The sequence below is a fragment of the Corvus cornix genome, chromosome 1 (genome assembly GCF_000738735.6).
Source record: "Corvus cornix cornix isolate S_Up_H32 chromosome 1, ASM73873v5, whole genome shotgun sequence".
Classification (NCBI taxonomy): Eukaryota; Metazoa; Chordata; class Aves; order Passeriformes; family Corvidae; genus Corvus; species Corvus cornix.
Window position 1 is genome coordinate 76,631,432 of NC_046332.1, and position 27,817 is coordinate 76,659,248.

Consider the following 27,817-nt stretch of genomic DNA (forward strand, 5'->3'; position numbering starts at 1 on the left):
CATCATCCTGGAAATTCCTGAGCTTCCCTATAACATAAAATTATGACAGCATGATGTATGGTGAAAAGTTTTAAAGGGGGAAAAAAGCCCTATTCATGTGGTTGAGGTGCACTCTCGGTTTTGCTACAGGTTCTGTACAGAGTTGAAGTCAATAAGGCTACTGACATGAAGAAAGTGCTGCCAGTGTTTACAGAGCCCCAAGTCATCTGGCTTTAGAGGCAGAAGGCTGGAGTGCCAATAAGGTTATTAAAAACTCTCTGCGATTGTTCCAAAATATTTCTTTAATAAAAGGTAGCATTTACAGAACAGCCCATGTTGGGGCAGAGTATAAAGGCTTTGCTGGCACTTTTTTGGGAAAGGATGCATTAACCCATGTCTTATGACCCAAAGCATGATTGAAAAGAATGATACCACACAGAAAGTATTTCATGGAAACACAGCCATACTGGAAGCCTGTGTGCACTGCAGGTCTGCCTGACAACACACAGACCTTGAACAGCCTTACTGCCCCATCACAAACACTTTCACAAAATCATAGGCACATGACACTTAAGATTTAAGCTTAATTCTGAGCAGTTTTTGTACTACGGTTGCCAAGAGTGATTTCTTTAAAAATTTTTCTAAGAGTGGGACAAAGGTCCCATTAGAGCTGTTATCTGTGCATTTCAAAAGTTCAAATCATTACATTCAGACAGAAAGAGATCATATACAAGCATTTTGCAATATTTAAATACTTACATATATATAAAATCAAGTTCAGTTCAAAAAAGCCAGTACAAAGTTCATTTACATGATGGGGACTTTCTTCCTAAATTACTCCTGAATATGAAACTTAGGCTCCTCAGGCTCTAGGTAATTTACATTTTTCTAATTTAATCCCCAAAACGGTAAAATTATCAAAACAGTCATCTGACCTCTACATACTATATAACATATCCATGCTACAGAATTTTAAAAATCAGTCTCCTCTCAACAGAAAAATATGCAACTATGTAAGCATGCATGCACATTGTAAATGCACAGATAATATACAATATGTATCCATGAGAGAGAAACATTGAGCTACGCAACATATACTACAAAAATGCTGCATGTGCCTATTTTCTCTCATGGGTGTCACAGCAACTTGTGATTATACATTAAACAGGTGCTACATATATTGAATATATTTTGTACACATACCCTGGATATTTATTAAAAGCTGAAATAATTGCTGTGAAGGGAAAATTGTTCTCCCTCCCCCTCGTTTCACGTTATACGGAAATGATCCCCGTGCAGACAAGGAGGGGGCTGTCTGCAGCTTTTGCCAGCTGAGGAGAGGACCTGGTTTCTGGCAGAAAGAAGCATGTTGCTAAACTGTCCCCTCAAGCTACCACATCTCTTCAGGATTCTTTGTGCTTGTGCACAGCAGAAGACAAATCCTCCTTGAAGCAGGGCTTGGCTTTTTGTCACTTGAATTTTGTGCCTCCTCAGGACCCCTTTCCTCACCTCTCCCGCTGCCACATTTCACAATCTGAAAAACAAACCAAACCCAAGGTATTAGATTTCTGCTTTTCAGGTGTATCTGTTCCTCATCTGACTTGCCAAACCTTATCTAGGCAAGAGGCAGCTGAGATCCTCTGAGCAAAGCCCCTTTTAGACTGGGAGCTCCTACCAGGAGCAGCAGCAGCCTGTGGTTTTATGTGTGAGTTTTTGGTCTCCAATCCCCTCACCCACCAACACAGATGCAGTCACCCTCTCAATCCTACACACACACTTGCTATAAAAAGGGACATGGGGAAGGGGGCTGCCTCTCTTGCCACCTCTCACGTGTCTCCTCCAGACATGGTCCTGTAATATTCACAGCATCCAGCAGCCATGACTTTTAGCAGCTTGCCTTAAAGTGTAGCCCCAGCCACCAGATTGTGATGGGGTTTTTTTTAAGTGGTTCTTTTATGCTCTGCACGCACATGCAGGATAATTCCAGGGAGCTTAGCACTATGGCATAGTTGGGATGTCTGTGCAAGGGCTCACTGTGCTGGCACATCTGCACTGTGGTCAAAGGCCTGTGTCCACATGTGGCAGATTTGCCCCTTATAGAAACAGAGTGAAAAAGCTTCAACCCCTTCCTCAGACTTCTCTGAATTTCCATGTATCACTGGTGTGATGTGTAAAGATCATCTGCTAGCCAGAGACCCCTGATGGAAGTTTCTACTATCTGCAGTACCTAGGCGCAGATGTGGTGAATAAGGGCAAGCTCACAAAAGCCCTCTGCACCTGTGCCTCTCACAGCCTGAAATGGGGCTGATGGAGATGGCAGACAGCACCAGTTTGGGTTTAAGCTTGCACACGCTAACCTCTTTGCCTGAAAGAGGTACCAGGTTACCTTGTTCCTTTATTTCAGCTCAAGACTATCAGCACTATAGAAAAATTTGTTTGTGTGTCTACACAGTTCCCTTTATTTGTCCTTCATGATTTCTCCTCTGGGAACACAGGAGAGTCCATAATGGATCCCCTTCATTACAGTGGTCAGTACTGATGGTCTGTCACAGATGCAGAAAAATGCATGTATGCAGAGTAATTTTAAATTAATATCTTTTACCACGTTGGTGCTGAAAAACTGCCTCAGAAGCTGTTATGATCCATCATGGCAATGAGCACTTATGGACTTTTAAATCCACAAATTAGATGTTGTGCTCAGGAACTAGAGGCAATTACATTCAGCTCAGTGCATAGATCCTCAGCCACACAAATCCAGTTTCAGTCCACGCCTCCCAGCATGCTAAACCCCAGCATTTGCTTGCTTATGTATCTGTCTATTTACAGCTAGGGGTGAAGCTATTAAAATCATACATATAAATAAAATGGATAAAGAGAGACAAAGAAAAAAACTGTGTGTGAACTTTGGTCTGTAAAAAGGTTATGCTTCCTCAATACTATAGTTTTGAAATAGCAGAGACCACAGATGCATGTGTACACACACAGGCAGTCAGAGACTCAAACTTCTCAACATTAGGAAAACCCAGAAAGACAATCCTGCACTGAAAGTTGCACAAAATTTTGTTTTTAAAAATTCCATCTGGATGGGAGCCTTGCATCTGAAATATCTGCAGACTTAGGACATTTTTATGGCTATCTTAACTCTTCGTAAAATTGATTTAATTGGAAACACCTACAGCCATTTAAGGGCAAAAGAATGAAAATCATACCACGCAAGAAAACATCACCAGACTGTATTTTTTGCAAGGGTTTATATAGGTAGTTAAACTCCTGGGTCTGCCACACTATCAGCCAAGCCCATGTGGCATGGAGGAGAATGTTACCATGAGTAAGCAGCACAGAAACTCTTCTGAGCCTAAAAAAATTCATCAGTACCTCTCATTGCTTACCACTTAATTGATAATAGTGTAAAGTTTTCTGTCTCTGAACAGGTGTGCAGAGTGGGAAATGGGGCAAATTCCTTGCACCTCCCCTATAAAACAAGCAACGAGCACATGTTTACCATTGTCTTTTTGAATTTTTTTTTTCTAGTAATGCAATGAAACAGAAGTTTTGAACCTCTCCATCATTACATAAACCCCAGAGCTTGGAAAGCAGGGTGAAACCACTGCTCAATAAACTCCTTCGAATCTTTGAGAAGGCTGCCCTTGCTTCATCCCTTTTCCAGAGAGATCTCTGATTTTCCTGTCAGTTTCTCCAAAAATGGACAAGACTATGGGTCTCAAAGAGAATTGTCATTTGTGAAGTAATTGGAGCAGCCTCAGAAGACAAAAAATGCAAGACTTTCTGCACGGTATTGGGCATAGGATAACCCTGAGGGATGGGGAGAAAAAGGTCCATGACAGAACTGAGAGGAACAGAGAGCAGGAACACCAGGAGCCCAGGAAACTCTGAAGCAAGTCAAGGTTAACTTTTTTCAAAAACATTGAGGAAATAATGTTGAAACTATGACTTAGAAGCACCCACTGAAAGCCATGTCGTGCTGAGAGATGATCTCTGACTTCAAAATGGACAAGGGAGAACTCTTGGCAGAGAGAGAAATGCTTGATGGGTAAATTGGGATACCAGTTTTGAGAGTAAATTAATAATAGGAAACACAGGCAAGGTAGGTGAAATGCTACCTAGTAGACATTTTCTGCTGTATAAATTAAGGGGCTGCTAAGGAAATGCTTTATTACACAACATATAATTAATGTGTGGGGCCTTAAGCCACAGATACTACTGAGGTTAGAAAAAGAGGATTTAAAAATGGACTAGTGTTTATATAGATGTTGAGAATCATGACACATTAGCTGGAATAAAACCCAGGATACATTCCAACACAAGGAGACTAGCTGCACAAAGAAACTTTCTAAAAATTTATTTTACCTTAAGTCCATGTCTTGTGGTCACAGAAGCCTGTGAGGAGGACCCAGGGCTGCTGCCTCAAAGAGCAACACCCTAGAAAGACAGGCTGGTGCAGAGGTTCTGAACAGAGGTATGGGCCAATCACATCCACATGGGTTCATGCCCCTGGATGGCTGATTAGCAGCTGCCTGCCCTGCTGTAAGGCATCAGCTTTGCCAGAACCTGCCTTCTCACCTCCTCTCTAGGCACCCAAACATCTCCAGCTGGGCACTTATAACCAAGGTCATTGAAGGGGGCTGAGGGACCATGGCATGCTGAGCTGAGGTCTTGGTGCAGAAGAGAGAAACCAAGAAGGTCATGGCTACACTATCGGTCACATACATGTGTCGGTCACATTTTTCTAACTCAACAGTGAGGATTGAAAGGCAAACTTCCCTTAGCAATTAACACTGTAATTCTCCACAATGCAATTTCTTACCTACCTCGCCATACACAGTGCTGCTCAGGATTTCAGACAGTGGGTAAGACTATCTGCAGTTGCTCCTTCTGGGTTTTTTTCACTACAAAATCACGTTAGAAATGTCAGCTTGGTGACGTTTCTTTGCTGCTTTTCCTCCTCTTCTTGTACACAGTCTGTTAATGGTGTCTAGCTGGACTTTGTTTTCTTGAGCTACTGGAAGCCTCAAATGTTATTTCTGTGCAGGCAATAAATAAGTATTAAACACCCTACAAATAACAATAAATATTAAATCTACTAGACCACACTTTTGGAAACCTCATCAAAATGGCTCACAGGTGGAACGCCTCTGCCATGAAGGTGGCTTGCTCTTGAAATTAAGTGCATGGATGAACAGGAAAGGAATTTATATGGCCAAGAAATACACTCCAGAGGACTGTCACTGAAAGAGACATTCAAAAACAGATTAAAACATTAGTTTGGATGATAAGAAGTTATATCAACCTACACCCTGGTACAAAGAGAAATTCCCTGGGGACACCTCTAGGAATGCCTAAACATTGTAGTTGTTTTGAAGTACAGTGGGAAGATCTTTATCTAAGCAGAAAATAAAGTAGTAGTGGAACTGAGAGTGGTATACCTCTGCCAGCAAGGCTGGGCTGAGAGGGGCAGCTGAGTCGCTGAAGCACAGCTTCGCACTGATTTAACTGCGCTGCTCCTGGTTTCAGCCCTGGATGTCCAGCATCCCAGCAGCTGCAACATGTGGTGCAGCCAAGCTGAGCCCTGAGACCAGCAGAAGAAAGCCATCACAACTGAGGATCCGCACATAACAAAAGTAGGACTCCAACACCAGACAAAACCAGGGACTTGCACACTGCATATACTCCCTTCAGCATTTGCCCCCCACCTCCCTGGTCTCACATAACTCAACAGCTTCTCTGCACAGTAACTCACCTTACCTGAGAAGGTAGGAAGGTGCTCCAGTCCAAGGTGCACCCAGCACCTTGTGATTAAGTACTCTCTAGGCAGCAGAAATAGCTGCCTAGGAATTCCCACCCAGGTCCCTTACGGCTCTGCTGGGTGTCTGAACCCTCAGACTATGGGTGCAGCTGAAGTGGTCACATAGCACAATGCCAAGATGCCCTGGTAGCATCTTCAGAGAGGGCTTATAACATCAGGCTAATTGTCCAGCTGGAGCAACATCTCAACACACCTCGGTAGCGCTCATCCAGCAGTGTCCCTGTGCTAGTTTACATTACACTATGCCTTTCCATGACTGCTTGGTCTCAGTTGCTCTCTCCCAACGCCCCAAAAAGATGCTGGCTGAGAACCCCAGCAGCTGGATGTGCCTGCCCACATACCAGAGGTGGTACCTATACCCCACCTCACTGCTCTCTATTTCTATGGACTTGGCTACACAGTTCTCAGTACATCACACAACTTTCTGTGGATTATATCTCCTCCTCCAGCATTGGGACAGGGAGCCTGGGACACTGGAGAAAGTGGAGCAAGAGCATGTCTCCACCCCCACACCTAACCCTACAGCAAAACTATGACAGATCACTGTCACAGATATATTAAAGCCCCAAAGATGGAGTTGCTGAAGAGTTTTAAACAGTGCTTTGAGACTAATGGATAGCTTCACAGGCTGAAATGTGCCAGCCTGGAGTAGATCCTCAGCATATGAAGAATCAATGACTGTAAATGAGGAGCTGAAATTGGAAGAGGCAAAGCACAGTGCAGAACTAAAAAGAAATCACTGCACTACTAATGTGATAGGAGAGGAATTGAAATGGAGAAAAGCATCCTATTTCTGTGCCCAAAACAGGTGGAAATGTGAGGAGGAGATTTTCTTTTTTAAAAAATTATATTTTAAAGTAGTAAAAGACTTTCCATTAAAAAAAATATTGAGGAAAACTTTCATACAGCTATGGGGGAAAAGAAAAAGGTGACCTATGATCATGCTGCAAAGGAACTTACCTCCAAATCTGAAACACGTCACAATGATAAATGGAAAGAAGTTAAACCTCCAAATGCTATGACTATCCTCAGTTCTGTTCTGGACAGATGTTTGATGTATTGTATCTCTCTGTGACAGAGACCTGAGGGTTCAGAGGGGTTTTTTTTATTATTTAATATTTTAGCAAAACTTGTATAGCTTGTCATGCCAGCAAGGTATTTTTTAATTAAAATGAAATGTATGTATGTGGGGTGAGCCAGAGTTTATGAGGAGCTTCTTCAGGGGGAAAATGAATCAGTCCAGGATTTTCAAGAAGGATTCAAGGCTAGGCTCGAGCTTACTAACTTGGGAGGAATGTAAATTAGAGTGTACTTACCAGGCAGGGAAACCTGGGCTGGGAGTCAGGTTCTCCAGCCGGGGAGGGAGTCCACCCTCGCTGCTCTGCATGGCAAGCAAAGCAGGCATTTTCCAGCAACAGGGCCAATAGGAATGTGATTTTGTCTTGATGCAGTCCTGTGCAGTGTGTTCTAAGAACACCCTGTCTGAGCAGAGAGGTTGGACTAGATGACCCCACTCTGGTCCCTTCCAACCTGACCCATTCTGTGATTCTGTCATAACAGTACATCAAGAGCTGCAAAAAGAACCTCAAGTTCAGCTTTCCAGCAGCAATACTCCTACACCTTACTGTCACCAAAGTGGAAGTCTTCCCATTGCCCTAATTCCTGGAGTTTGTCAATGAACTTGTCTGTGGGGAGGGGTTCTAATCACTGAGAAATCTGACTGAGAAATGACATTACATCTGAACACAGGACTAGGATTAAAGAGTGAAAAATCAGGGAGACGACCCTTTTAAAAGACGATTTTGTATACTCCTGCACCAGGACACAAAGGAAATGTAACTGATAGTAAGCAGATGAGAGGCATAAATTGATTTCTTCTTACAACACTTAGTGAATGCTATGTCTGTAGTTTATTTTCATATCATTCATATTAATTTTCTGAGCAGGTAGTGGGATATGTTTTGTCTTATCCTGGTAGGTGAATGGTGTTCCTCAGGTTTTTCATTACTTTCTGAGGGTTTTTTATTTTTTCTTCTTCTATTGATTTCATAATGTGATATATTTGTAATAAGTACTTGTCCTCTCTGAAATCATTCTTGATAAACAATACATATGAATCATCATTTTTCAACCTTGTTCTGAACCATTTCAAAATTAATAGACTAATTAGTAACCTGGTAAACTATTATCATAACCATTTTTAAAAAACCAACCACTTTGGTGTGGCCAGAAATCACTATTGAGATAATATCCGTGACAGTCTTTTGCAACACCCTGCCACATCCCGAGACACGAAAGTTGCTCTGCTATGTGCTGAAGCATGCTCTTGTGGTGGGACCTAGAGTGCCAAATATGAAAGGGTGACTCATGTTCCTCGGGATCCAGCGATCCTCTCCTTGAATATTTTACATAGCTGAATCCCTAGTCAACCTGCCTAACTTGAGGTGCCTGGCCCTGTCCCCACCAAAGGCACCTGGGGTGCTTCAAGAGGTGTCCTAGTACAGGAATGTACCTGACCTGAACTGGGCCATACACTCAGGTGCTGGGCAGAGGCACAGCAGTGCTACTCCAACTTCAATATAGATAAATTTGACTGGCTTTTTCTGCTCTTGCAGTGCTTGATATCTTCCTCCCGGTACTATACAGATACCCAGCCCCTATCCTAGCATTTCCGATCTGTTTGGAGCTTTAAATCTTCAGCAACACTGGTGTCTGCATTAGTGCAAAGCCATGGAAGGATTTTTAATACTGCCAAAGCAGGATGACAGCCACTGTGCTATGATCCTACATCCAGCTTCATCTTCAGTCTCTCCCCACTACCCAGGGTGTTAACCAGATTATATTTCTATCCACCTTGCGCAAGATGAATATTTCTAAACTGGCTATCCCAGTCTTACAGTCTGCAGCACTATCAGTGTCCGTAGCATGAATATTTTTATTTAGCGTCCCTTCCTTCAGGAGCGGCTTTTCTTTACCCTCTCCTAAGCAGCAACCTCTCTGAAGGTGTCCTTCCCTACTACACCTTCTCAATTACTCACCTTTAAATCTATGTGCAGGTGGACAAGGGGGAGCTGCCCTCATCTGGTGCCTGCTTACCACTCTTCTGTGCACCTCTTGGTGCCAGAGTTATTTTATGCACACACCTTCTGCCTTCGCATGGAGCCAAAACCCTCCCACTAGCCCTATCGCCTTTCCACAGGGCTTGATGAAACATGAGTTCTCCCTCCATCCCGTTGTGCTCAAGCCATCACAAAACCAGCAGCTTTCTGATAATGTCCTTCATGTTGTCATGGTGCAGGACAGGAACCAGTTTCCCCCTCCCATTGCTGAAAGCCTAGCGTGCCTCAGTAGTGGTACCCCATGTGCCACGGCAAGATTTTCTGAAGAGTTGTATATTTTTTGCCATTATTTTGCCAGCTGGCTTCTTGGTAGCAAATTGAGCAGAAAATTGCATTTTTTCCCCTCCAATATATTTAACCCATTTAATCAGGCTGCAACACTTTTATGGTATTTTCTGTGGGCTTTAAAAACATTTCTACCTGTTGTGTCTACAAAATTAAGAAATCATCCTTTCTCAATATACCAGATAGTTTTTCCCATGTAATCTTTCTCTTGACATAACCAACCAATTTCTAGTATTTATATTGAAAAGTCATAAACTTTTCCTTCCTTCCTTCCTTCCTTCCTTCCTTCCTTCCGCGCATAGCATCCTCCATGTTCACTAGAAAGCATGTGTTGCTAACAGCAGGACTGCCATAGAGCAGAAGACATTTGCAAACTTCCCCTGTGGACCTGTGGTGGGTCTCTGTAGGGCCTGAAAGGACAGAAATAGGAAGACAGATGAGATTTATAAATTTTTTCTTTCTGAATTAGACAGTGGATGTTTCAGTTTAAAGGGATTTACATGTAAGTTTAATTCCTTCTTTCCTTTCCTTCTCCATTCCTTCATTCCTTTCATAGAATGTAAACTGTGGCATGGGTAAATGGTTTTTGCATGATGTCTGCATCTCCTTCTTCCCTCTCCTTAGGTAGATAAATCTTTCTCTCCCCACACCCCTGATGTTGAAGACCAAGATATATCTGCATGAGGCCACCAGCATTTGGACACTCACATCAGCGTAAGGAGAGCTTACGGTGAGCATTATGACCTTCTGGTATTGAATACGGAGAAAATAAGGACCAACAGGAGAGCACAATGCATATTTGCTGCAGGCTGGCCAAAATAAGCTCAGTATCAAGGGCTGTGGAGGTGTTGAGGTGCCACCTGGGCTACCAACTCAATTACTCAGCTCAGCTGGAGAGAAAAGGCATGGCAGAGAAGATGGTATCTGTGTTTTTGAGTCCTCAAAGGCTATCTGTGGGGAAGGTAAACTCTTTTGGGACCTACTTTAAACCCTGCACATTGTATACCCATTGTTGACCAGAGGAAAAAGAAATTATGTTGGTACACTGTGGAACACTTCAAAGTGAGATTAACTAATATATAAATACAACCAGGGTACACATGGAGAAATATTTTACTTTTTTTAGACTTTTTAGGTTTTTGTAGCGTTTGCAAATCAGTCCATTTGCATGTCAAAGTGCTATTGTGACACCAATGTCACCAAGCCCCATGACTATTGCACATATGGAGAGGTAAATATGGATTTTCTCCCCAACAACTGACACCTTAAGGGTTATAGCTCAGCATCTGAGAGCAGTAGGTCATTTGACATGTTTAAAACCAAATAAATGTCCCTCATGGTGTTACAACACTGGTTTTAAAGCTCTTAATTACAGACCCATCAGACCCAGGAACAAGGGTTTCATATCTTTCCATCAGCTGAAGGAGTCTTCCTGACTCAAGAGAGATATCTGAGCTGAGTGTGGTCTGGATGTGGTCGCTGGGAGAGCAGCACTGCATTATTCATAGGAATATGGCAGGTATGCAAACTCCTGTTGAGTTTCCAAATTGTATTCATCTTTTCCAAGAAGGAGTCCCGGCATTTTTTTCATTCATAGAGGAAGGGTGCTCCTGTAAAGCAGATCAAAGGGAAATGGGAGCCTACCGCTCAGAGAAAAGATCCTTTCCTTCTTTGTGCCCTGTCAGCATAGGAAAAAGTGACAAACAAGTTCCCTCATTTCCCACGGCAAGGTAGGCAAAGCACAGCGCCTGACAGACACCATATCAAAGGGACGAGCCACGAGGTTAGCATGAGACACTGCTCTGTGTCACAAGCGCTACTCAGCCACCTCTGCCCCAGCGGCACTTGCTCACCAGGTATTATCTCCCAACAATTTACTTCCATGGGCTTCAATGGGAAGCACTAAGACACTCTCTTTTAGGAAGAAGAAAAGGGGATCAGGTAAATAAAGAGGCTAAATTATCTGAATGCAACAAGCAGAAATATGAAAGGATGAATTTAAAACAGTCTGTGTGGTGTGCTGGGTTCTGTCATCAGACAACACCACTGCTGGCAGTGGGAGGCCAAAGCAGCACCTTTAAGCTCAGAGAGGCTGCTGAAAAGAAGACTGGGACAATGGGACTCCCTGTGGAGCCAAGAGAATTTTGATAACTATCAAGATCAAAATCACCGTGTTTTGGTGCTGGTATGTTTTCTCTCCTAATTTTGAAGACAAATGCTGCAATTAGAAACTGTATTTTCTGTGATAGTTTAGAATAAAAAATGGAATGGAGAAAAAGAGGTGAAGCAATAGAAAGAATTTTGACACCAGAAGCAGACAGGGCGAGATATTTTCCTCCCCATTTTTTCCTGCAAGCATAGGCAGCTCCAGCCAGGACAGGTCACCAAGAAACACTGTACCTGGTAAAAGAGGCCTTGATCCATCAGAAAGTCTTTACGAGACTGAGTCTTTATGCCCCGTGCTGGGTCAATTACAGTGGCCATGGCCAAGCCTGCAGCTCCCTGGGAGAACACATTCCACTGTGAAGCCAGTCTTTGTAAAGTGTTCCCAGGTAAACAGCTGCCTCACCAGTAGGTAGATGCTGGGCACCAGGGAGCCAGGAAAGCAGGACAAGAGATGAGTAGGAACATATCAAAGACAATTACATGCAAGTAGCTTTTTTCCCTGGGTTTTCTCTTCCTCAACCTGCAATGGAAAAAAACCTGAGAGATCATGGATGGAGCACAAAAAAATGGATAAAGGAGAGGACTTAATTTGTAGGGGGGCTTGAATTCTTAATACTGTTCCCCAAAGAAACCACTGCCTAGGCAGCCAAATACTATCTGGAGTGACTAATAAAGGCAGGAATTATGGCACAGACTGCCATAGCCTAGCTTAGCATCTATCTAAGATGGCGAACAAGCAGATGCTTTTGCTTTCTCCGCCCAGGAGGCTGAAATTCCCCTCATGGAGAGCCTTCTAACATTAATTGCAGAGACACAACCTGCCTTTTTATAAGACAAATTAATAATTTCCTTAATCCATCATCAGGAAATGGAAGGCTTTGATGCTTTAATTCCTTTCCTGTGACCATGGCAACAACAAAAAGGAGGGTGGGGGGAATGTTAATTTTCTCATCCATGAGAATTTCGGCAAATAGTATGCTAGTATTCTTTGCCTGTAAGTGAGTCTTTGCTGTAGAGGAGTCCAGAGAATTACACAAAAGGCAGGTAACAAAATCAGGTGCCTTGGACATAATGGTATCATAATGGGAGGGAAGCTGGAGCTAGACTTCAGCAACATCACTCTGGGCAGAAAATGCAGAGGGGCTGTAGCACTATGATTATTCAACCCAGTCCCATCATCCTTCAGGGACAAAAGCCAGCTCACCACAGTGTTGTGCTGGGGGCATTGAAGCCCACTGACGCTCAGAAAGGGAGACCTGTTAAAATTAGCATGGGTTGACCTTCTCCAAAAAAGAAACAGAACAAGAGGACATGATTCTTAGTCTGCAGTATAGGTAATTACAGCATTAAACTTTGTTATTGCATAGAAGTGCAGTGTATGTGTGTGCACATAAATAAATACAGGCCTACGTTTATACATGCACATCTCATGTGTCCATACCTCACAGTCCAGTGCGTATGTTTGCACACACACCACCAGCTCTGAACCAGGTCTCTAGTACCCAGATGGCAAATCCTTTTTATGTCATGTACAACTTGCAGATGCATGAGTAAACACTCTTTCCCCTCCAGAACACTTGGCCTCATTCATATGGTCCCTGAAGATCAGTCTGATGTGTGCCACACCCTGCAGTACTTAGGAGGCTGCAAGCCCTCATGGGCCAAAGCCATGCCGGGGAACACAAGCACCAAAAAGCATGGCTGGTTTCGGCACAGAGCTCACACCCTCTAACTTACGGGTATAGATAAAGCCTCCACTTCTTTTCCTTAGGAGCACAAGCTCATCCTCCATGCACACAGTCTTACTTTTACAAATCCAGTCAATTGGAGCAGTCCAGGGCACACTCACAACAGCCAGGGTTAAAAAAAACCCCTGAGGTTTGCATAAAAAAATGCTCACAGAGCTGATAGTAAATGCAGCTCCACTGCTGGAGCTACCACTGGTTACTCTGCAGCAAGGAGAGGCTGGATTCCTAGCGTGTGAATCAGGCTGCATGGTCTGAGGGAAGCTGATTCACCCAAGTTTGACTATGCTGGAACTGATAGAGCCAAGGCTTTGCGTAAGTGAAGGTATCAAAGCAAGGATCTAACATACATAATCCTCAAAGTGAGTGCACGTCCGGTTGAGAGGAGTCCGCATTCAGCTGTCTAAGGAGCTCGTGTCTTGAGGTCCTCGACTGACACAGGTCCATGGGCTGCCTGCTCTGCTTGGAGGAGATGCTGCTCCTGCACATGCACTCTTTTGTACCTTGGAAGTACAGTCTGTGCTTTCTAACACTGCTAGCACACACTTGTCTTTCCAGCTGCTAAGGCACTGAAAGCATAGTAAATGCTGAATAACATCTGCTTCACCGGTATTACATAAAAAAATGTTTTGACTTCATGGCTGCTGAGGGAATACAGTGTGATTTCAGGTAGGCACAGAAATCTACTGCCAAGCTTTGAATGGGCCAAGAAGTGTCTAAAGGGCACATCTGTATTCAACACTGATCACTCTCTGACCAGCTCTGTGAATGTCAGGCTTAGCTGGTGACAAAGGGCAGGACACTTGCCTTCTCTGGAGAGCAAACCTCATTTGCTCAGTCTTTGATTGTCCATGGCAAGACTTAGCCAGTAGGCATCGTGAAACTAAATTTTACTAGCTTCATGAAGCAGCCCTCTTGAAGTTAAGAGCCTGTGCAATCAAAAGAGAAGAGTGCCTTTCAAAGGCACTGAGCTTATTCAGCTGCTCCTCAGAGTTTCCTCACCAGCGGGACCCCTCCCCGGGGATCATGTCCTACACAAATCTATGGTTTCTCCAGACAACTTCTGTCTGTTGCATTTTTCTGGATCATTAAAACCCAAGGAGCACTTTGCTGATAGCACTGAGAAATGGAAACAGCAGTTGCTGCAATGCTGGGTTTCATAAGGTGGGTAAGAAATTTCCAAAGAAAATTCTTCACCAGTCCGAACTAATGTGAGCTTTTACATTCCAAGAGTAAGAAAAGTTGATCAAAAAAGTTTTGCAGCTCTCAGGGAACCAGAAATACAGAATGCCCCTAAAATCATATCGTTTAGAGGTAGTACTCTCAACCAGTAGTGCAACCTGAAGAGGGTTTTCTCTCCGAAATACGAACACCTATGTGGTATTAAGGTACCTGAAAGGGGTTTAGTGATTCTGACATTGTGAGCTGAACTTTGCACGACAGAATTATAACGAAACACATTTAACTTTCACCATGTGCTTAATCTGTATTTCTTGGCATTTGTGTGGACCCATTTAACGTTCAGGGAACATTTATTCACTGAAGATGGCTAGTCACTAACTGATCCCACTTGAGCTTAATACCTTGCCTTTTGTACTACCTTCCAGCTCCAAACCCCAGATGTAAAAGAGTATGCTGGTACCCCTCTACCAGCACAAATCCTAAATGAAGAAGAGTTTGAGCATCTCTACCAGCTGTCATTTAGCTGAGATGTCTATTTCAAAATTCAGGGTGCCTACAGAGGATGGACAAGCCAGCCTTGGACACCCAAAATGCATTGGGAGAGTCAACTGGAGTTATGCATTAGAAATGCCCTTTGAATGCCTGCAAATCAGAGTGTGGGTCTGCTTAAGGCACGGTTGTTTACAGTGAGGTCTCACTGTGTTCTCATGGTTTTGTGAAGTGCAAACAGGGAATAAGGGTACCTATAGGAGCCAGTGGCAGTCTATTTGGCTGTGTGGGTAGAGCTGATGCACCCTGTAGTTTAGGGAAAATGAATGTTCTCAGGAGGACAGAGAGAGGCACAGATGTATACTTTGTTTACTGTTAGGGATATTAGTTTTAGCACATGCGTGTGTGTGGGCTTAGAGGATTAAGCATGCTTGTGCATTGACGGTCAATACTATTTGCATTTTATCATGTGTAAATGATATTAACACAGAAGTTATGATGCAATGTGTAGCAAGTTTCATTATCCCTCATTAAAGCAGCTCTCTCTTGCAAGTGCAAATGTACTGGAAGGCTGACCTAAATGTAGAAGAAGCTGAATGCTGATCCTTATCTTAATGAACAAATACAATTAGCCAAGTGTAAGAGTGTCAGGTATTGAAATGATCCTCTATAGTGCTTTCTTTCTTTTATTTCTCTCCCATGAGCATCTCCTGATGGTATCAGAGCAGCATCTCATCACAGCACCTGACAAAAATTACCTGAGGGTCCATGAAACATCATATCTGGCCAGTCAGTCCAGGCCCAGGGTAACCAGCCATTTCTCCTGTGGCTGGACTTCCTCAAATGTATATTTAGACATGCAGGACATCCTGGGGAAGGTTTCTATTTCATGCCTTTCAGCTTTCTTGACCATCTCAAGGAGCTGACAAAGCCTTAATTCCCTCTCTCAGAGCAATGTGTCCCTTGCAATGATTGCTCCACTGGCAATTTATGATAATGAAGATGTGAATGAAGGGGCTGCAGAGAACCTTTGCCATCCTTTGGGGAATTCTCTTGATAAAAGTGTGGCAAGGACAGTGATATCCTTTCTTCGTTTTGGTTGCTGATCTCCTTTGATTTGTAGTATCTACTGCAATAAATGAAAGATTTTCATCTTTCATGAAGACCCTACTGATGAGCTGGCCTCCTTCCCCCTGGAGTGAGGTTTCTGCCTAGAAAAAGAGGGGAAATAATAGAGTTCCACAGATGGAGTGCTGCAAAACCAGGTTACACACAATCATAGAACAGTTTGAGTTGTAAGTGACCATTAAAGCCCATGTAGTTCAACATGCCTGCAAGAAGTAGGGACATCTTCAACCAGATCAGGTTACTCAGAGCCCCATCCAACCTGGCCTTGAATGTTTCCAAGGACAGGGCATCCACCACTGCCCTCTCTGGGCAACCTGTTCAAGTGTTTTGCCACTCTCACTGTAAAAAATTTCTTCCTTCTGTCTAGTGTAAATCTACCCTGTTTCAGTTTAAAACCATTACATCATGTCCTATCACAACACACCCTACCAAAATGTTTGTCCCAATCTCTCTTATAAACCTCATTGAAGTACCAAAAGATCACAGTAAGTTCTCCTGGGGCCTTCTCTTCTCCAAGTGGAATAACCCAAACTTCTTCCTAGAAGAAGTGCTCCAGACCTCTGATCATCTTCGTGGCCTTCCTCTGGACTGACTTCAGTAGGTCCATGACCTTCTTTGGAGGAGCCAGAGCTGGACAAGGGTGGGGCTTCACCAAAGAGGAGTAGACGGGGAGAATTTTCTCTCTCACCCTGCTGTCCGTGCTCCGTTGGATCCAGCCCAGGATACGGTTGGCCTTCATGGCTGTGAGCATGCATTGCCAGGACATGTCCAGCCTCTCATCCACCAGCACCCCCAAGTCCTTGTTGGCAGGGCTGCTCTCTATCTCTTCATCTCCCAGACTGTATTTATCCTGGGGGTTGCTGTCTCGAATCATCTTCCTGTCCATATGCCTTAGCACAGCTAGGAGAATCTGCTCCATGACTTTCCCAGGCACAGAGGTGAGGCTGACAGCTTGGTGCTTCCCAGGATGTTCCTTTCTACCCTTTCTAAAAATGAGTGCATTATTTCCCTACTTCCAGTCCCCAGGGACTTCACCCAGCTACCATGATTTTTCAAGTATCACAGAAAGATAGATGGATATATGAAGAGATATATGGATTTGTATAATGACACCACTGAGTACAAGTTGTAAGAGTTGATGCTGCTCCAGACTTGACTCCATTGATTAATAAGCACCATGTGCAACACATTTATATTTTGGTACACAGCGACTTCTTCCCCCTCAGTTAGGGCAAGGGACATCTTGCTTCATCAGAGCAATGGAAACTTGAATCTTTGTGTGATCCTGCATCAAAGAGACATCTGGGACTGTCTGGGCTTTTCCAGCCAGAGCTACACCAGAATTGATTGCCAAGACTATTTCAAATGAGTATTCAGAGTGCAATGATTAAGGCTACTTGTGGACATTTATTTCTAGTCTAAAGTTTTTTAAGGTTTTCAAAGCAACAAAAATAGTCTTACCTGCTTATGCAATTACATAAGCATGTCCCTCTTGATCTAGCCTCTATCCCCAGTATTTTTTCAGAGGCAAGTCATTTCATCCGGATTTGACAAGCTGATTTAAGTAGAGAATTTAAGGTTAAACTCAGGGGAGGTTTGGGCACTGACTTTTACGTGATCTGGCCTCCAGCATCTCGTGAACTGCACTCAGAACCCCTGTGTGGTTCATGGTGGAATTTGGGTGCTTCAAGACTTGAACACAACAGAGCTGGTAGGATACAGTGGGATCTTCTTGAAGGGAGCACGCAGCTGCTTACATTGAAGCAACAGGAAAAGTGGAGGACAAGGGTGTATCTGCAATTCTCTCTTGCACTAAAAGCCCCTTGAGGCTGGAGTGAGGCAATCCTGTCTGCCTGGGATCCATTGTCTGGAACCTTCTCCTGGAGATTGGTACCTACGCCCTTTCTTTCAAAAGACTCCACACAGATCAGTCTTTTAAAAACAAAGCAGGAAGAAGAAAAGGTGGTGATAGCTTTTATTATATAATGCCTCAGTATTCAAATTATATGCTGAGGAAGTGGGAGGCCTGGGTTCCTCTCCCGCCTCAGCCCCAGGGGCCCAAACCCACAGCTCCCACATCCCATGAGAGCGCCCCAACAACCAGGCTGGAGGCTACCTTGGGTGGAGGAGCCTCCTCCACCCCTGCTTTGAAACTGCCACACTCTACAGCCAGGAATTTCAGACTCGGGAGGGCGGAGGGGGCTGCGAGGGAGAGCGAGGAGGGAGCGTGTGCCTAATGCTGAAACCTCACTCTGAGGCCGTCACCAGGGAGTGGGGAGCCCCGGGCTGCCTCCTCACTGCCCTGGCAATTGTTATCCTAGGAGGTTTACACGCTGACTGTGGGTTCTGGCATCCAAATTCCTCCTTTCTCCTTGGCATCATGACTCTAGGAAAGGCTTTCAGCAAGGGGGCACTGCATCCTTGCCCCTGAGGGCACTTTCCTAGGGGGCAGCAGGCAGGGGTCTCATTTGCCCCTCTCCCACTTGCACTGAGAGTTCTAACACATCTTTTGGAGCAGTTGTTTGGAGCTGGAGCTGCCATGGCACTGCGTGGGGAGGGGCCTGGCACAGCTACCAGGGCCCACCAAGCCCCTACACAAGTAAAATCCTTGTTTTCTCCATGCCAGAGAGGCTCCGGCAGGCATGAGGCACAAAGCTGCCAGTTTTGGCAGCTCTGGAGACCCCAAGGAGTGTGGTTCTGGGCACTCGGGTGAGCTTCAAGGTAGAGAGTCAGGTGTTTCAAGGCTTTCCAGACAACTACAGGGTTAAGTAGAAGTAGAGTTGCGTTTTCCAGACAAGCAGCCTGAACACATGGATTTCAACCCAGTTTATACCCTTTGGTTTTGATCTTACCTACAGCAGAGGTTTCTTTCTTTCCAAGCAGGCACACTGGGTGGCAGATGGAATTAATGTCCCCTCCCTGATGCTAGACAATAAATCAGCTCCTCACTAAAATTTGGGATTAAGAGTCGTCCAGAGAAATCAAAGTAGGAAATCAAGCACTTTCCTCAACTTCAAGGCAATGGATGAGAGAAGAGGGACACACTCATCTTGAATCACTCAGATATATGATTTCATGTTAAAACTCTAACATTGCTGATACTTCTTCCAGTCTAAGATCAACTTTCCCAGTTAAAAAAAAAAGAAAAAAGAAAAAAGGAATTATGCAAACAATTTAACAGCAGGGGCCAGTCTTTCTTACAGTTCCCTCAGGATGAGCAAATGGAAGTCCTGAACAGCTACGAACAACAGAAGCCACAGTTTCAGTAACGCGGCCAAAATATCCTGTGAACTTGGCAGCCATCATGAGCCAAGAAGTCATGAAAAGGCACATTACATTTAGCAATATCTGATAGAAGTTTGCCTCAGTATCATTTCCAGGGAAAAGCTGAACTGATAATCACTTCTTTAGGAAAAAAAAAAAAGCAGCTGGAAGGAAAAGCAGATTTTCTGGTAAATCTGTGACAACAGCTTCAGCATCAGCAGCTCCAACTGGTTTGTTGCCCGTTCCTTTTGGCAGCCCAGTCATCTCCCAAAGATCTACACATATTAAGTATTCCATTTGGCTGCAGCAAAGGCATCCCCATTAGCCAGGTACCCAGCCCATTAATAGGTCCTCCTAAGCACTGTGGGCTGTTACACCTTCCTTGCAGAGCATCCATGAGCTCTGCAGGGTCCAGCACATGTCCTGTAAAGCAGAAAAGAACAATTTTTTTTCTGCGAGATGGACACCTCTGAGGGAAACCTCACTGTTGATTCCTTTATGCTCTAGGAAGCTCTCCCTAAAAATTCCTCCTTTCTGGAGGGCTCCTCCTCCTCCAAAATAAGCCAGATTACTCAAATGGGGCAGAGGCAAAGTCAGCCAGAGCATTTGTAAGGACAACACCTGCGGGGAACGGGCTTCGGCCATGCCTGGCACAGGATGAACACCTGCTCTTGCTTACCAGCAGCACTTGGCCTTTCACTTTCTGCTTTCAGCAACCTGAACTGGTTCTGCACAGAGTCTGTTGCAACTTCTTACATGCACAGAAATGCACAAAGAACCTAGGCAGGTAAAACCTGTGCAGGGAGACTCCTGCCAGCCCTGCTCCATCCCAGCAGACTGCAGGCATCTTGCTGCTCTCTATGTTCTTTCGGCATGTGCACAGGCATCTTCCTGCTCCCAAGCCCATGATGGTCTCTGTCACTTACTGCTGGAAAAAGCACCCGAGACTTTTCCATAAAACTATTTGAAAAATGCAGATTGCCTTCCCTTCCGTGTTGATGTGTATGCATAATGTGACACACCATTCAAGTAAATCTAGTTTTATTGACAGGGATACACACAGGCACATGCTCACCTGAAACCAGATGAAAACAAAATTTTTATTTGTGGGTACGGACGTTTATACCAACCGATACAGAGAAAACACTATGTATTTTCTCTGATGTATTATGAATATGACTCAAAAAAAATCAACAAACATTAGCCACATACATAAATGTGTGATCTACACAGAATGCTTAAAAGTAATTGCAAACGGATTTGTTGAGTAATTCCAGAAAAAAAAAAAAAAAAAGATTGTCAGGAGACGACCTGGTTGTGGGAAGAGGCACTTAATTCACTGCATGAATGACTCACGGTGAATTACTTGCATAACTCCACTCAAGGAAATCACTACTCTGCAAAAGTGCATACATGTTAAATCAACCAAAACACAGAGCGGTCCATATTCTTGGTACAATGCTGCCTTCCTGCTGGTACAGAATGAGGAAAAATCCTCTCAGCTGGGCAGGGAGGGGGAGAAATCCTCTTTTTTGGTATCCTGGCAATGTTTTCAAGAGACAGTTCAACAGCACTCACTTGTCCTATTCATGCTTGGCACTTACATTGAAAAGAAAATCTAGGCCTGTAATATTCAAGAACAAGCTCTTGTTGACATTGAAACTTTGACTAATAAATTTGAGGCTGCATTTCCCACCCAACTCAATTTAATGCCATAAGATAATTATGGTCCTTTCCTGGAAAATAGAGAGCTCCATGAAGGTCAGCTGGCATGAACACTAGAAAGATTTGCTTTTTTCAGGATACTCAGGATAAATAACTCCTCCCTTTATTTACTATCTGTGCTTGAACTGTGAGGTACAAAGGTTACTGGAATTAAACAAAGGGAACTATTTTTCACTGTTCCACCTCACTTTAATTCCCCATAGCAAATATCCAAAACTGAAAAACAGAGAGAGAGAAAAAGGGAGGAAAAAAAAAAAAGAAATAGGCACCATAGCTCTTTGTAAGTCTCATGTGCCTGACACAATCCACCAGCCATACTTCAGGCACCATATTCAGATGTCAGTGTGAGCAGGTGATACATATCCCCTTGGCTGCAACACAGTGATTTGAACTGCATAAACTGGGAGCTCTTTCCTCTGGGTATAGTGAAAGCAGAAACTTCAGCTAGTATTCCAGAGCCCTTCTGTTAGGAGCTTTATTGATTCCAAGAACAGCTTGGTCTATAGGGAGACTCACTGCCTGTATACTGGAGAAGGAGCAGCTGCAGTAGGAACAGCGGGGCACAGAGAGTATCCCATCCGGAGCAGAGCTCCACATGGTAGTGATGGTGCTCAGGGCAACAGCGTCCTTGGGGAGGCAGGAGAAGTGAGTTTGCTTTGGTAGAGCTGCCCAACAGCTGAAGCACTGACTGCAAAGAGCAGACCTGTCAGACCTGTGTGGCAGCAGCTGCAGCCTGGGCCACCACTGCCCCACTGGGGCCATAGAGCAGGTTAACATAAGCAAATGGATCCTGCTGACCAGCGACATCCTAGCTATGCTGACAGAACGGAATAGAAGCCCCAGCTCCTCCTGGTGTTTCTACAGATGATCATTGAATAAAAGGCATAAGTACTCCCTGGAACTTGGACTTGAATCTAGGATTTTCCTTTGCCCCGGTGGAAACAATCCCCCACATCATTCACTCATGGCAAACAGTCCCGTCAAAAAGATCCTCAATATTATGTTTCAGTCATGCACTAGATGAGAACATCCAAGCAGCTCAGTCTAAGAAAAGCCTACAACACCCAAAAGTATGCTCTAAAAAACCAGGGTATCCCATGCAGGAGAGGGGCAAGAGCTCTGGTGCACGTTTTAACTCCAGTGTTTGAAGAAATCAAATATGATCCCAGTCCTCTGTGTTGAGCCCAGCAACTTAAAAGTAGGATGTGCCCTGGCTCCTGAATGGCAGTGGGACTACCTCCAATTTCTCCTCAAGGTTATTGTACTTTTCAGCATGTGCTGGATCCGTGGCTAAGATCCATAGGGAATTTTGTATCTCAAAACAGATGAAGCTATTGATTCCAGGCCAATTTAGGAGTTAAGTAGTGCCAAGGTGCAGACAGTGAAAATCTGATTTCATACATCAGAGTATGGCCCTGATTTTCTGTACATTAATAGTGCTCCAAATCCATGAACCAGCTTTAAACACCGAGTTTGTGAAATTCATGCTTGTTTTGTGAGCAGATTCCTAAAAAGCATCTTTGGCTTTGCTACTTTGCAGCAGCTCTCCTTCAGGCAAGGGAACAAATCTCCCTCTTCCACTTCTAAAAGAGAACTGCTGTATTAACATGGGAGCACATGCATTTGGTAAGTGCTTGCTCTGGGAGGATATAGCTCCAGGTGGATATTGCCCATCCCACAGGTGACTTGAGCTGTGACAACCCAAGCCAAACTCACTTAGAGGCAAACCAAGACAGCTGCATAGTGGTTGTGAGGTAGACTTTTGGTACAAACACGAGAAATTCTTAACGCATATTCCATGGTATAAAAGAACAGGTGACAATTCATATTGCACCAGGTCCTGCAACTTGCTGCACTGGGGGATTATTGAAAAATGCACAATACATCCTGGACTAAAAAACCTGCATCAAAATAGCAGAGTGAAGTACTTGAGACAGCTGGAAGACATAGGGAGGAATTTTGCATGGTTTTCAGAAGAAACCATTTGAGTGTCTTGCTAAATCAAACAACAAAGTCATCAGACAGAAATACAAGACTAAGAGGTAACACCAGATTTTGGAGTTACGCTGCTAACCCACCTCACTTCTGTCCACTGACCTTCCACATTTCCACTGTCCAGCCCCGTGAGCCTGCCAGCTGGTTCAAACACAGACCATACTCCGTCTGCACTGGTTCAACTTTAGTGAGTCTTCCATCACAATTTTTAAAAATCCATTTGCAATACTTTTTAGCAATTAAAGCAAAAATCTTGGTAATGTGATCTGAGAGATCTCAGACTGAAGACACCTGGAAAAACCAAGCTGGCATGTATTACTGTGTTTTGTACCTCCAAGTAGAGGATTTTTGGCTCTTGGGGCTACCAATGCCACCGAGAGGTGTTTGGAGATGTCAGGCATGTCCCAACTTAGCTCAGCCCATAACTTCTGCCTTCAGCCACACATCTGCAATGACAACAGACTTAGGCAGGCTTCTGAGAAATGCCTTTTATTGTATGACAGCAGTTGCCACGTGAACGTCCACAAAAGAGATAATTCCATAGCAATACCAAAATCAAATTATTACAACAAATGCAAGAACCAAACCAAACCAAACCCAGAGTTAAAACGATGAAAAAGCAGCGCACTGTTACACAATGTAAAACATACACAGAAAGCCACATCTTCTGCAAAACTGTTATGCTCATCACCATCACATGAAAGAAGTGATTTCAAGTCTTTCTTCTCCCCTCCAAAAAAAGAGGCAAACTTTGAAGTGAGATATTTCAAAGGGTCATATTAACAAAAAAAGCAGCATTTCTTCCGATTCTTTTTGCAATCTTATTTCACACATGTATTGGGAAGGCTAAGAGAAACTATCAACATTACTTAAGCAACCAGATTACTGATGCTGCCCAGAAGGTCCTCCCTCTTCCAAAGGGCAATACAAATGGTATCATGGAAAATTATGCCCATCTGGAAAATGGTGCAGTTCACTAAAGAGAATTTTTGTCCTTAAGCAAATAAGCAAAATATGAAATAGCCTATCCTGGTGAACTGTGGCTTTGAAAATGCCAACATGCTTTGTTGGCTCACAGTGGTCTTCTGAGAAGGAGCAAAGACATACCAAAACAAATGCGTGAAAAACAATTCTTGAGATCGGAAGTAGAGGCTGTTCCTAGATTTTTACACCAAAGTAACAACAGTTCTGTAACTGATGATTTTCCGTATTACTGTATAAAATTGTATTTATTAGAAATAAGACTCTGGAATACTTTAAGGCACCTCATGGCGAAGAAATATTTTGAAGGCTTGAATAACTCCGGAGACTGAGTTCTTTTTCCAAGATCCCCAATAAGGAATGCAACTTAAGAGTAACCTGCTTTGCTATTTCCAAATAAAGCACAACATTTTTCAAAGTGGAAGTTTAAAACTATTTAAATTTTTCTTTATTAGGAAACATAAAACACCTTGCTGGTAAGATATTGTATTCATTTAACAGACGAAGACTTTCACCACACGAAGGCCTTTTTCTTCCCGCAATCTGAATTCTGCCATTCAGGTACACTGCACGTTTTTACCCCACTGAAATGAAATGGGTCAGTCAATCTTAATCAGCATCTGAACAAAACAGCTATCAACAATACCAACAAAAGAATCTAAAAACCAATTTCCTGAATAAAATATTTTTGTTGCTTTAAACCAAAAAGATGAAATAATGCCCATGACAGACATGAATGACTTGCTATCAGTTGTTCTACTCAGCAATTTATGGAATTTGAGTGTGATTTTGTAAAAAATTTGTTTTGTCTTATATTGATATTTGATACCTACAGCGAGCAGTGTCCTGCCAAAACACGTGAAGAAGCAGAATCAGCATTTTCAGAGATACCTAACATTTTTGTGCACATTCAAAAAGCTACAGGATCAAATTAATTCTAGCTTATAGACTGATAGCTAGATCTGTCAGGGTCTCATACCAGTGACTCTGCAGCAGCCAGCGTTTTGGAGTTCTGCTCTGAAATATAACTTACCATAGATTCATTTCAGAGCTGAAATGAACTAAAACTGTAATTATACCCTTGGTTTACGCATGCAGATCTCCTTGGGTCTGATAAAAAAATATAAACTCAAGGTTTTTTGTATGGCCAGGAGAACTTACTAGTCTCTGAAATTATTTAAAAGTCTCTGTATTATACCTCACAGTTCCTCTTTTGTAAGAACTAGCTGTTCAGGAATAAGAAGAATTCCATATTGTAAAACACAGATTCTGAATATATTCACACTGCTCAAAAAAGATGAACAAAGGACCTCAAACTCCCAACTCCATGAAGTGCACTGCCTTACTGGTCAGCTCACCCTAGCTCTGTTTTACACCACTCCAACCAGGTCCTTCCACGGCAAAGCTTAAGCAGAGTTTGGACATGGATCCATGGATCCTTGCCAAAAAGGCAGTTATGGACAAGGCCATGAGGTGGAACTTCCTTTATGCTACACAGTCCCCCAGCACTATCCAACATGACTTTACACATTTAGACCTCACATCTTCACATACCTGTGTAATGCAGCCACTACTCATGAATTTTATTGCTTCAGAATTCTTGCCACTATTCACGAATGCAAGCCACAGAACACACAGGATGGTAACTATATGCTAGGACACTGTGTTAAGTGGACTGCAGGAGCTCAGAGAAGGGCCAAGCAATATAAAAAGTGGATGTGGCTGATGTGTTCTCAGAAGAATCTGCCATAAGCACTGCTTACAAGAGCACATCTGTGCCACGTGGCTTGGTGGCTGCTAGCTGCCCCTGGCTGGCTGATATTCATCACCAGATGTAGCACAAGTCTCCTGTTGCACAGCACTGTGTGAAGTTCAGCTCCACTGATCTCAGTGGAACTTGTTACAGTGTAAGGTGCTACACACTGTAGGAGAAGTGTTAGGACTTGCCAAAAAAAACGATAGGGACAAAAGCATCTCATTTTTTAACTCCCCCCTAATGATTTCTAACCATGTAAGAGGAAGTTACCAGCAAGCACAGATGCCTGATGCTTGTTCCACAAGCTCCAAAGCACCCCTGTCCCTCAGAAAGCTGGCTGGTGGCACTGCAGACACAATCCTCTCTCTCCTGGGATCTCACAGCAGGACAGCAAGCCCCAGTGCAGGGAGGCTGCTGCAACAGGGGAACAAGGATTCTCACCTCTCACCACTGGGCTGGCTCCAAGCAGGAAAACATCCAACATGAGTGATAGTGCTGAGGCACAGGCTTTGGCCTCAATTTACTTCTCAATAAGAAGTAACTTTGTATTTGACTCAATTATATTCTGGTAGAACTGCTTGAAATGAAAAACATTTGTGTTTGCCTTACTTTTAGACCACTGGATGAACGTTGGGTAAATAACACTTGTTTGGCACTACAAAGGTAATAGCAAGCATCTTCAGTATTTTTAAAAAAGCACAATATTTTCCACATCCTGAAGAAATCTGTTGCCTTTTAGTCCCTCCTGTGCCCTTCAAAAAGTGAGATGAATAGATGCATTTTCTACTGGACCTCAAAGAATAGCTCACTAAATTTGAAAAAATCTGAAGCAGCACAGCACTTGCTTGATATACTTTTTAAACATGGGAACAGTGCCTTTGTGTTAAAGTGCTTTGCTGAATCAAGACATAACTTATGAATATTGAACCCCTCTCTCACTGCATTCCTCTCTATCAGCAACAGCCATTCAAAACTACAGGTTGTATTTTCCTACCTGTTCTGGCAGGATGGTAACTTCAAACAGCTGAAGTTCAACAGAACCCCTGATGCAAAACTTTAAAACATATTGAAGTTACATATTTTTAACATATATCTAATGAATTTGTTGTGTACCCTGCAGTTACAGCTTTGGCTTGAAGGCACAAATATTAAGGCACAATAAATGCAAATAATGTATACATTTCAATGTGTTGTGTTGAAGATAACTTTGTACTACACAGTATTTAGGTATAATGACATGTCATTCAAACATTTCCTCAAGTTATTTTAATACCTTTTTTCTTTGATAACCTGGGTAAAAAGAGGAATGTATGTTAAATTATTTAAATATTTCTTCAGTGCAAATGTGGTAATTTTCTTCTAAAGTATGGAAGATTGAGACTGATTTTTCAGCATTTGGATTTTAGCAAAATAAAACCAATATTTACATTCATCTTGAACAGAATTATTTGAACTGTTTATCAAAAAAATAAGTATATAGTACTTTTCTATCAAAATGAAAAAGTGGTTTTGGCTTCTTCAAGTTTTTTTTCCTACCAAACTGCATAGCTACTTGTGACAGGAAGAAAGACAGTTGCTCCAGAGAAGTAAGTTGCACTCTACCGAATCCGCTGTTCAGACAGAGCTGTCATGCTAAAGTGACAGTGAAAAAAATTTGGTTTTGCTTGCTCTCAAAATATTTCTATTAAAAAAAAAAAGGACACATTCCAATTATTTTACTAATCTCCAAATATGCACACTAGACCTGTTAGGTGTCCTGCACCTGTTTAAATAAAAGAGATCTCTACCACATAACTTTCAAATAAAAGCTGATTCTGCGTAATTTCCTTAGCAATACAAACATAATTAGTTGGAAAGAAAAACATATTGCACTGAAATTAAAGAAACAGGGACAGTAAAAATTTTCTTCTCAGTATTAAATAGGAAGGATGTCCAGTGCAAAGAATTGCCCCCCCTCCCTTTCCTCTCCCGTTAACACTTGCAAATGTTGTCACTGAGTTTAGAGGATCTTAGGTTTACATTCTACAGAAAACAGTTAAGGCAATGAGGAATCACAGTGCAGTCTCAGTTATGCATAATCCTGAGGAAGGATCCAGGGAGGAGTCTGTAGCAAGTTGACCATTCTGAACAACTTCTGGGTAATTCTTACTGAAGTATACCTAGGAAAAATATTGGATTC

General features: G+C 43.1%; 1 protein-coding gene and 1 long non-coding RNA gene across 5 annotated transcripts in view; both read right to left on the bottom strand.

Moving 5' to 3' along the window:
- Window positions 1-261: 261 nt before the first annotated feature.
- On the bottom strand, window positions 262-6,658 carry LOC109143912. 3 transcript variants are annotated; one of them, XR_002044322.3, is made up of 3 exons: window positions 5,743-6,658; window positions 4,809-5,225; window positions 262-1,513 (listed from the first exon to the last, which is right to left on the bottom strand). It is a non-coding gene; the product is annotated as an uncharacterized LOC109143912 (long non-coding RNA). The 3 variants fall into 3 exon arrangements; XR_005602607.1 differs by having other exon boundaries at window positions 4,809-5,021; window positions 5,120-6,650; XR_002273130.2 differs by having other exon boundaries at window positions 4,809-6,651.
- A 16,716-nt stretch (window positions 6,659-23,374) lies between these two features.
- ABCC4 (ATP binding cassette subfamily C member 4) overlaps window positions 23,375-27,817 on the bottom strand; it is a 146,426-nt gene continuing 141,983 nt past the window's right edge. For both annotated transcript variants that reach the window (XM_039556857.1, XM_039556795.1), the window contains one exon: window positions 23,375-27,797. In XM_039556857.1, coding sequence (XP_039412791.1) covers window positions 27,690-27,797 — 108 coding nt within the window. In that variant the 3' untranslated portion in view covers window positions 23,375-27,689. The remainder of the gene's footprint in view (window positions 27,798-27,817) is intronic.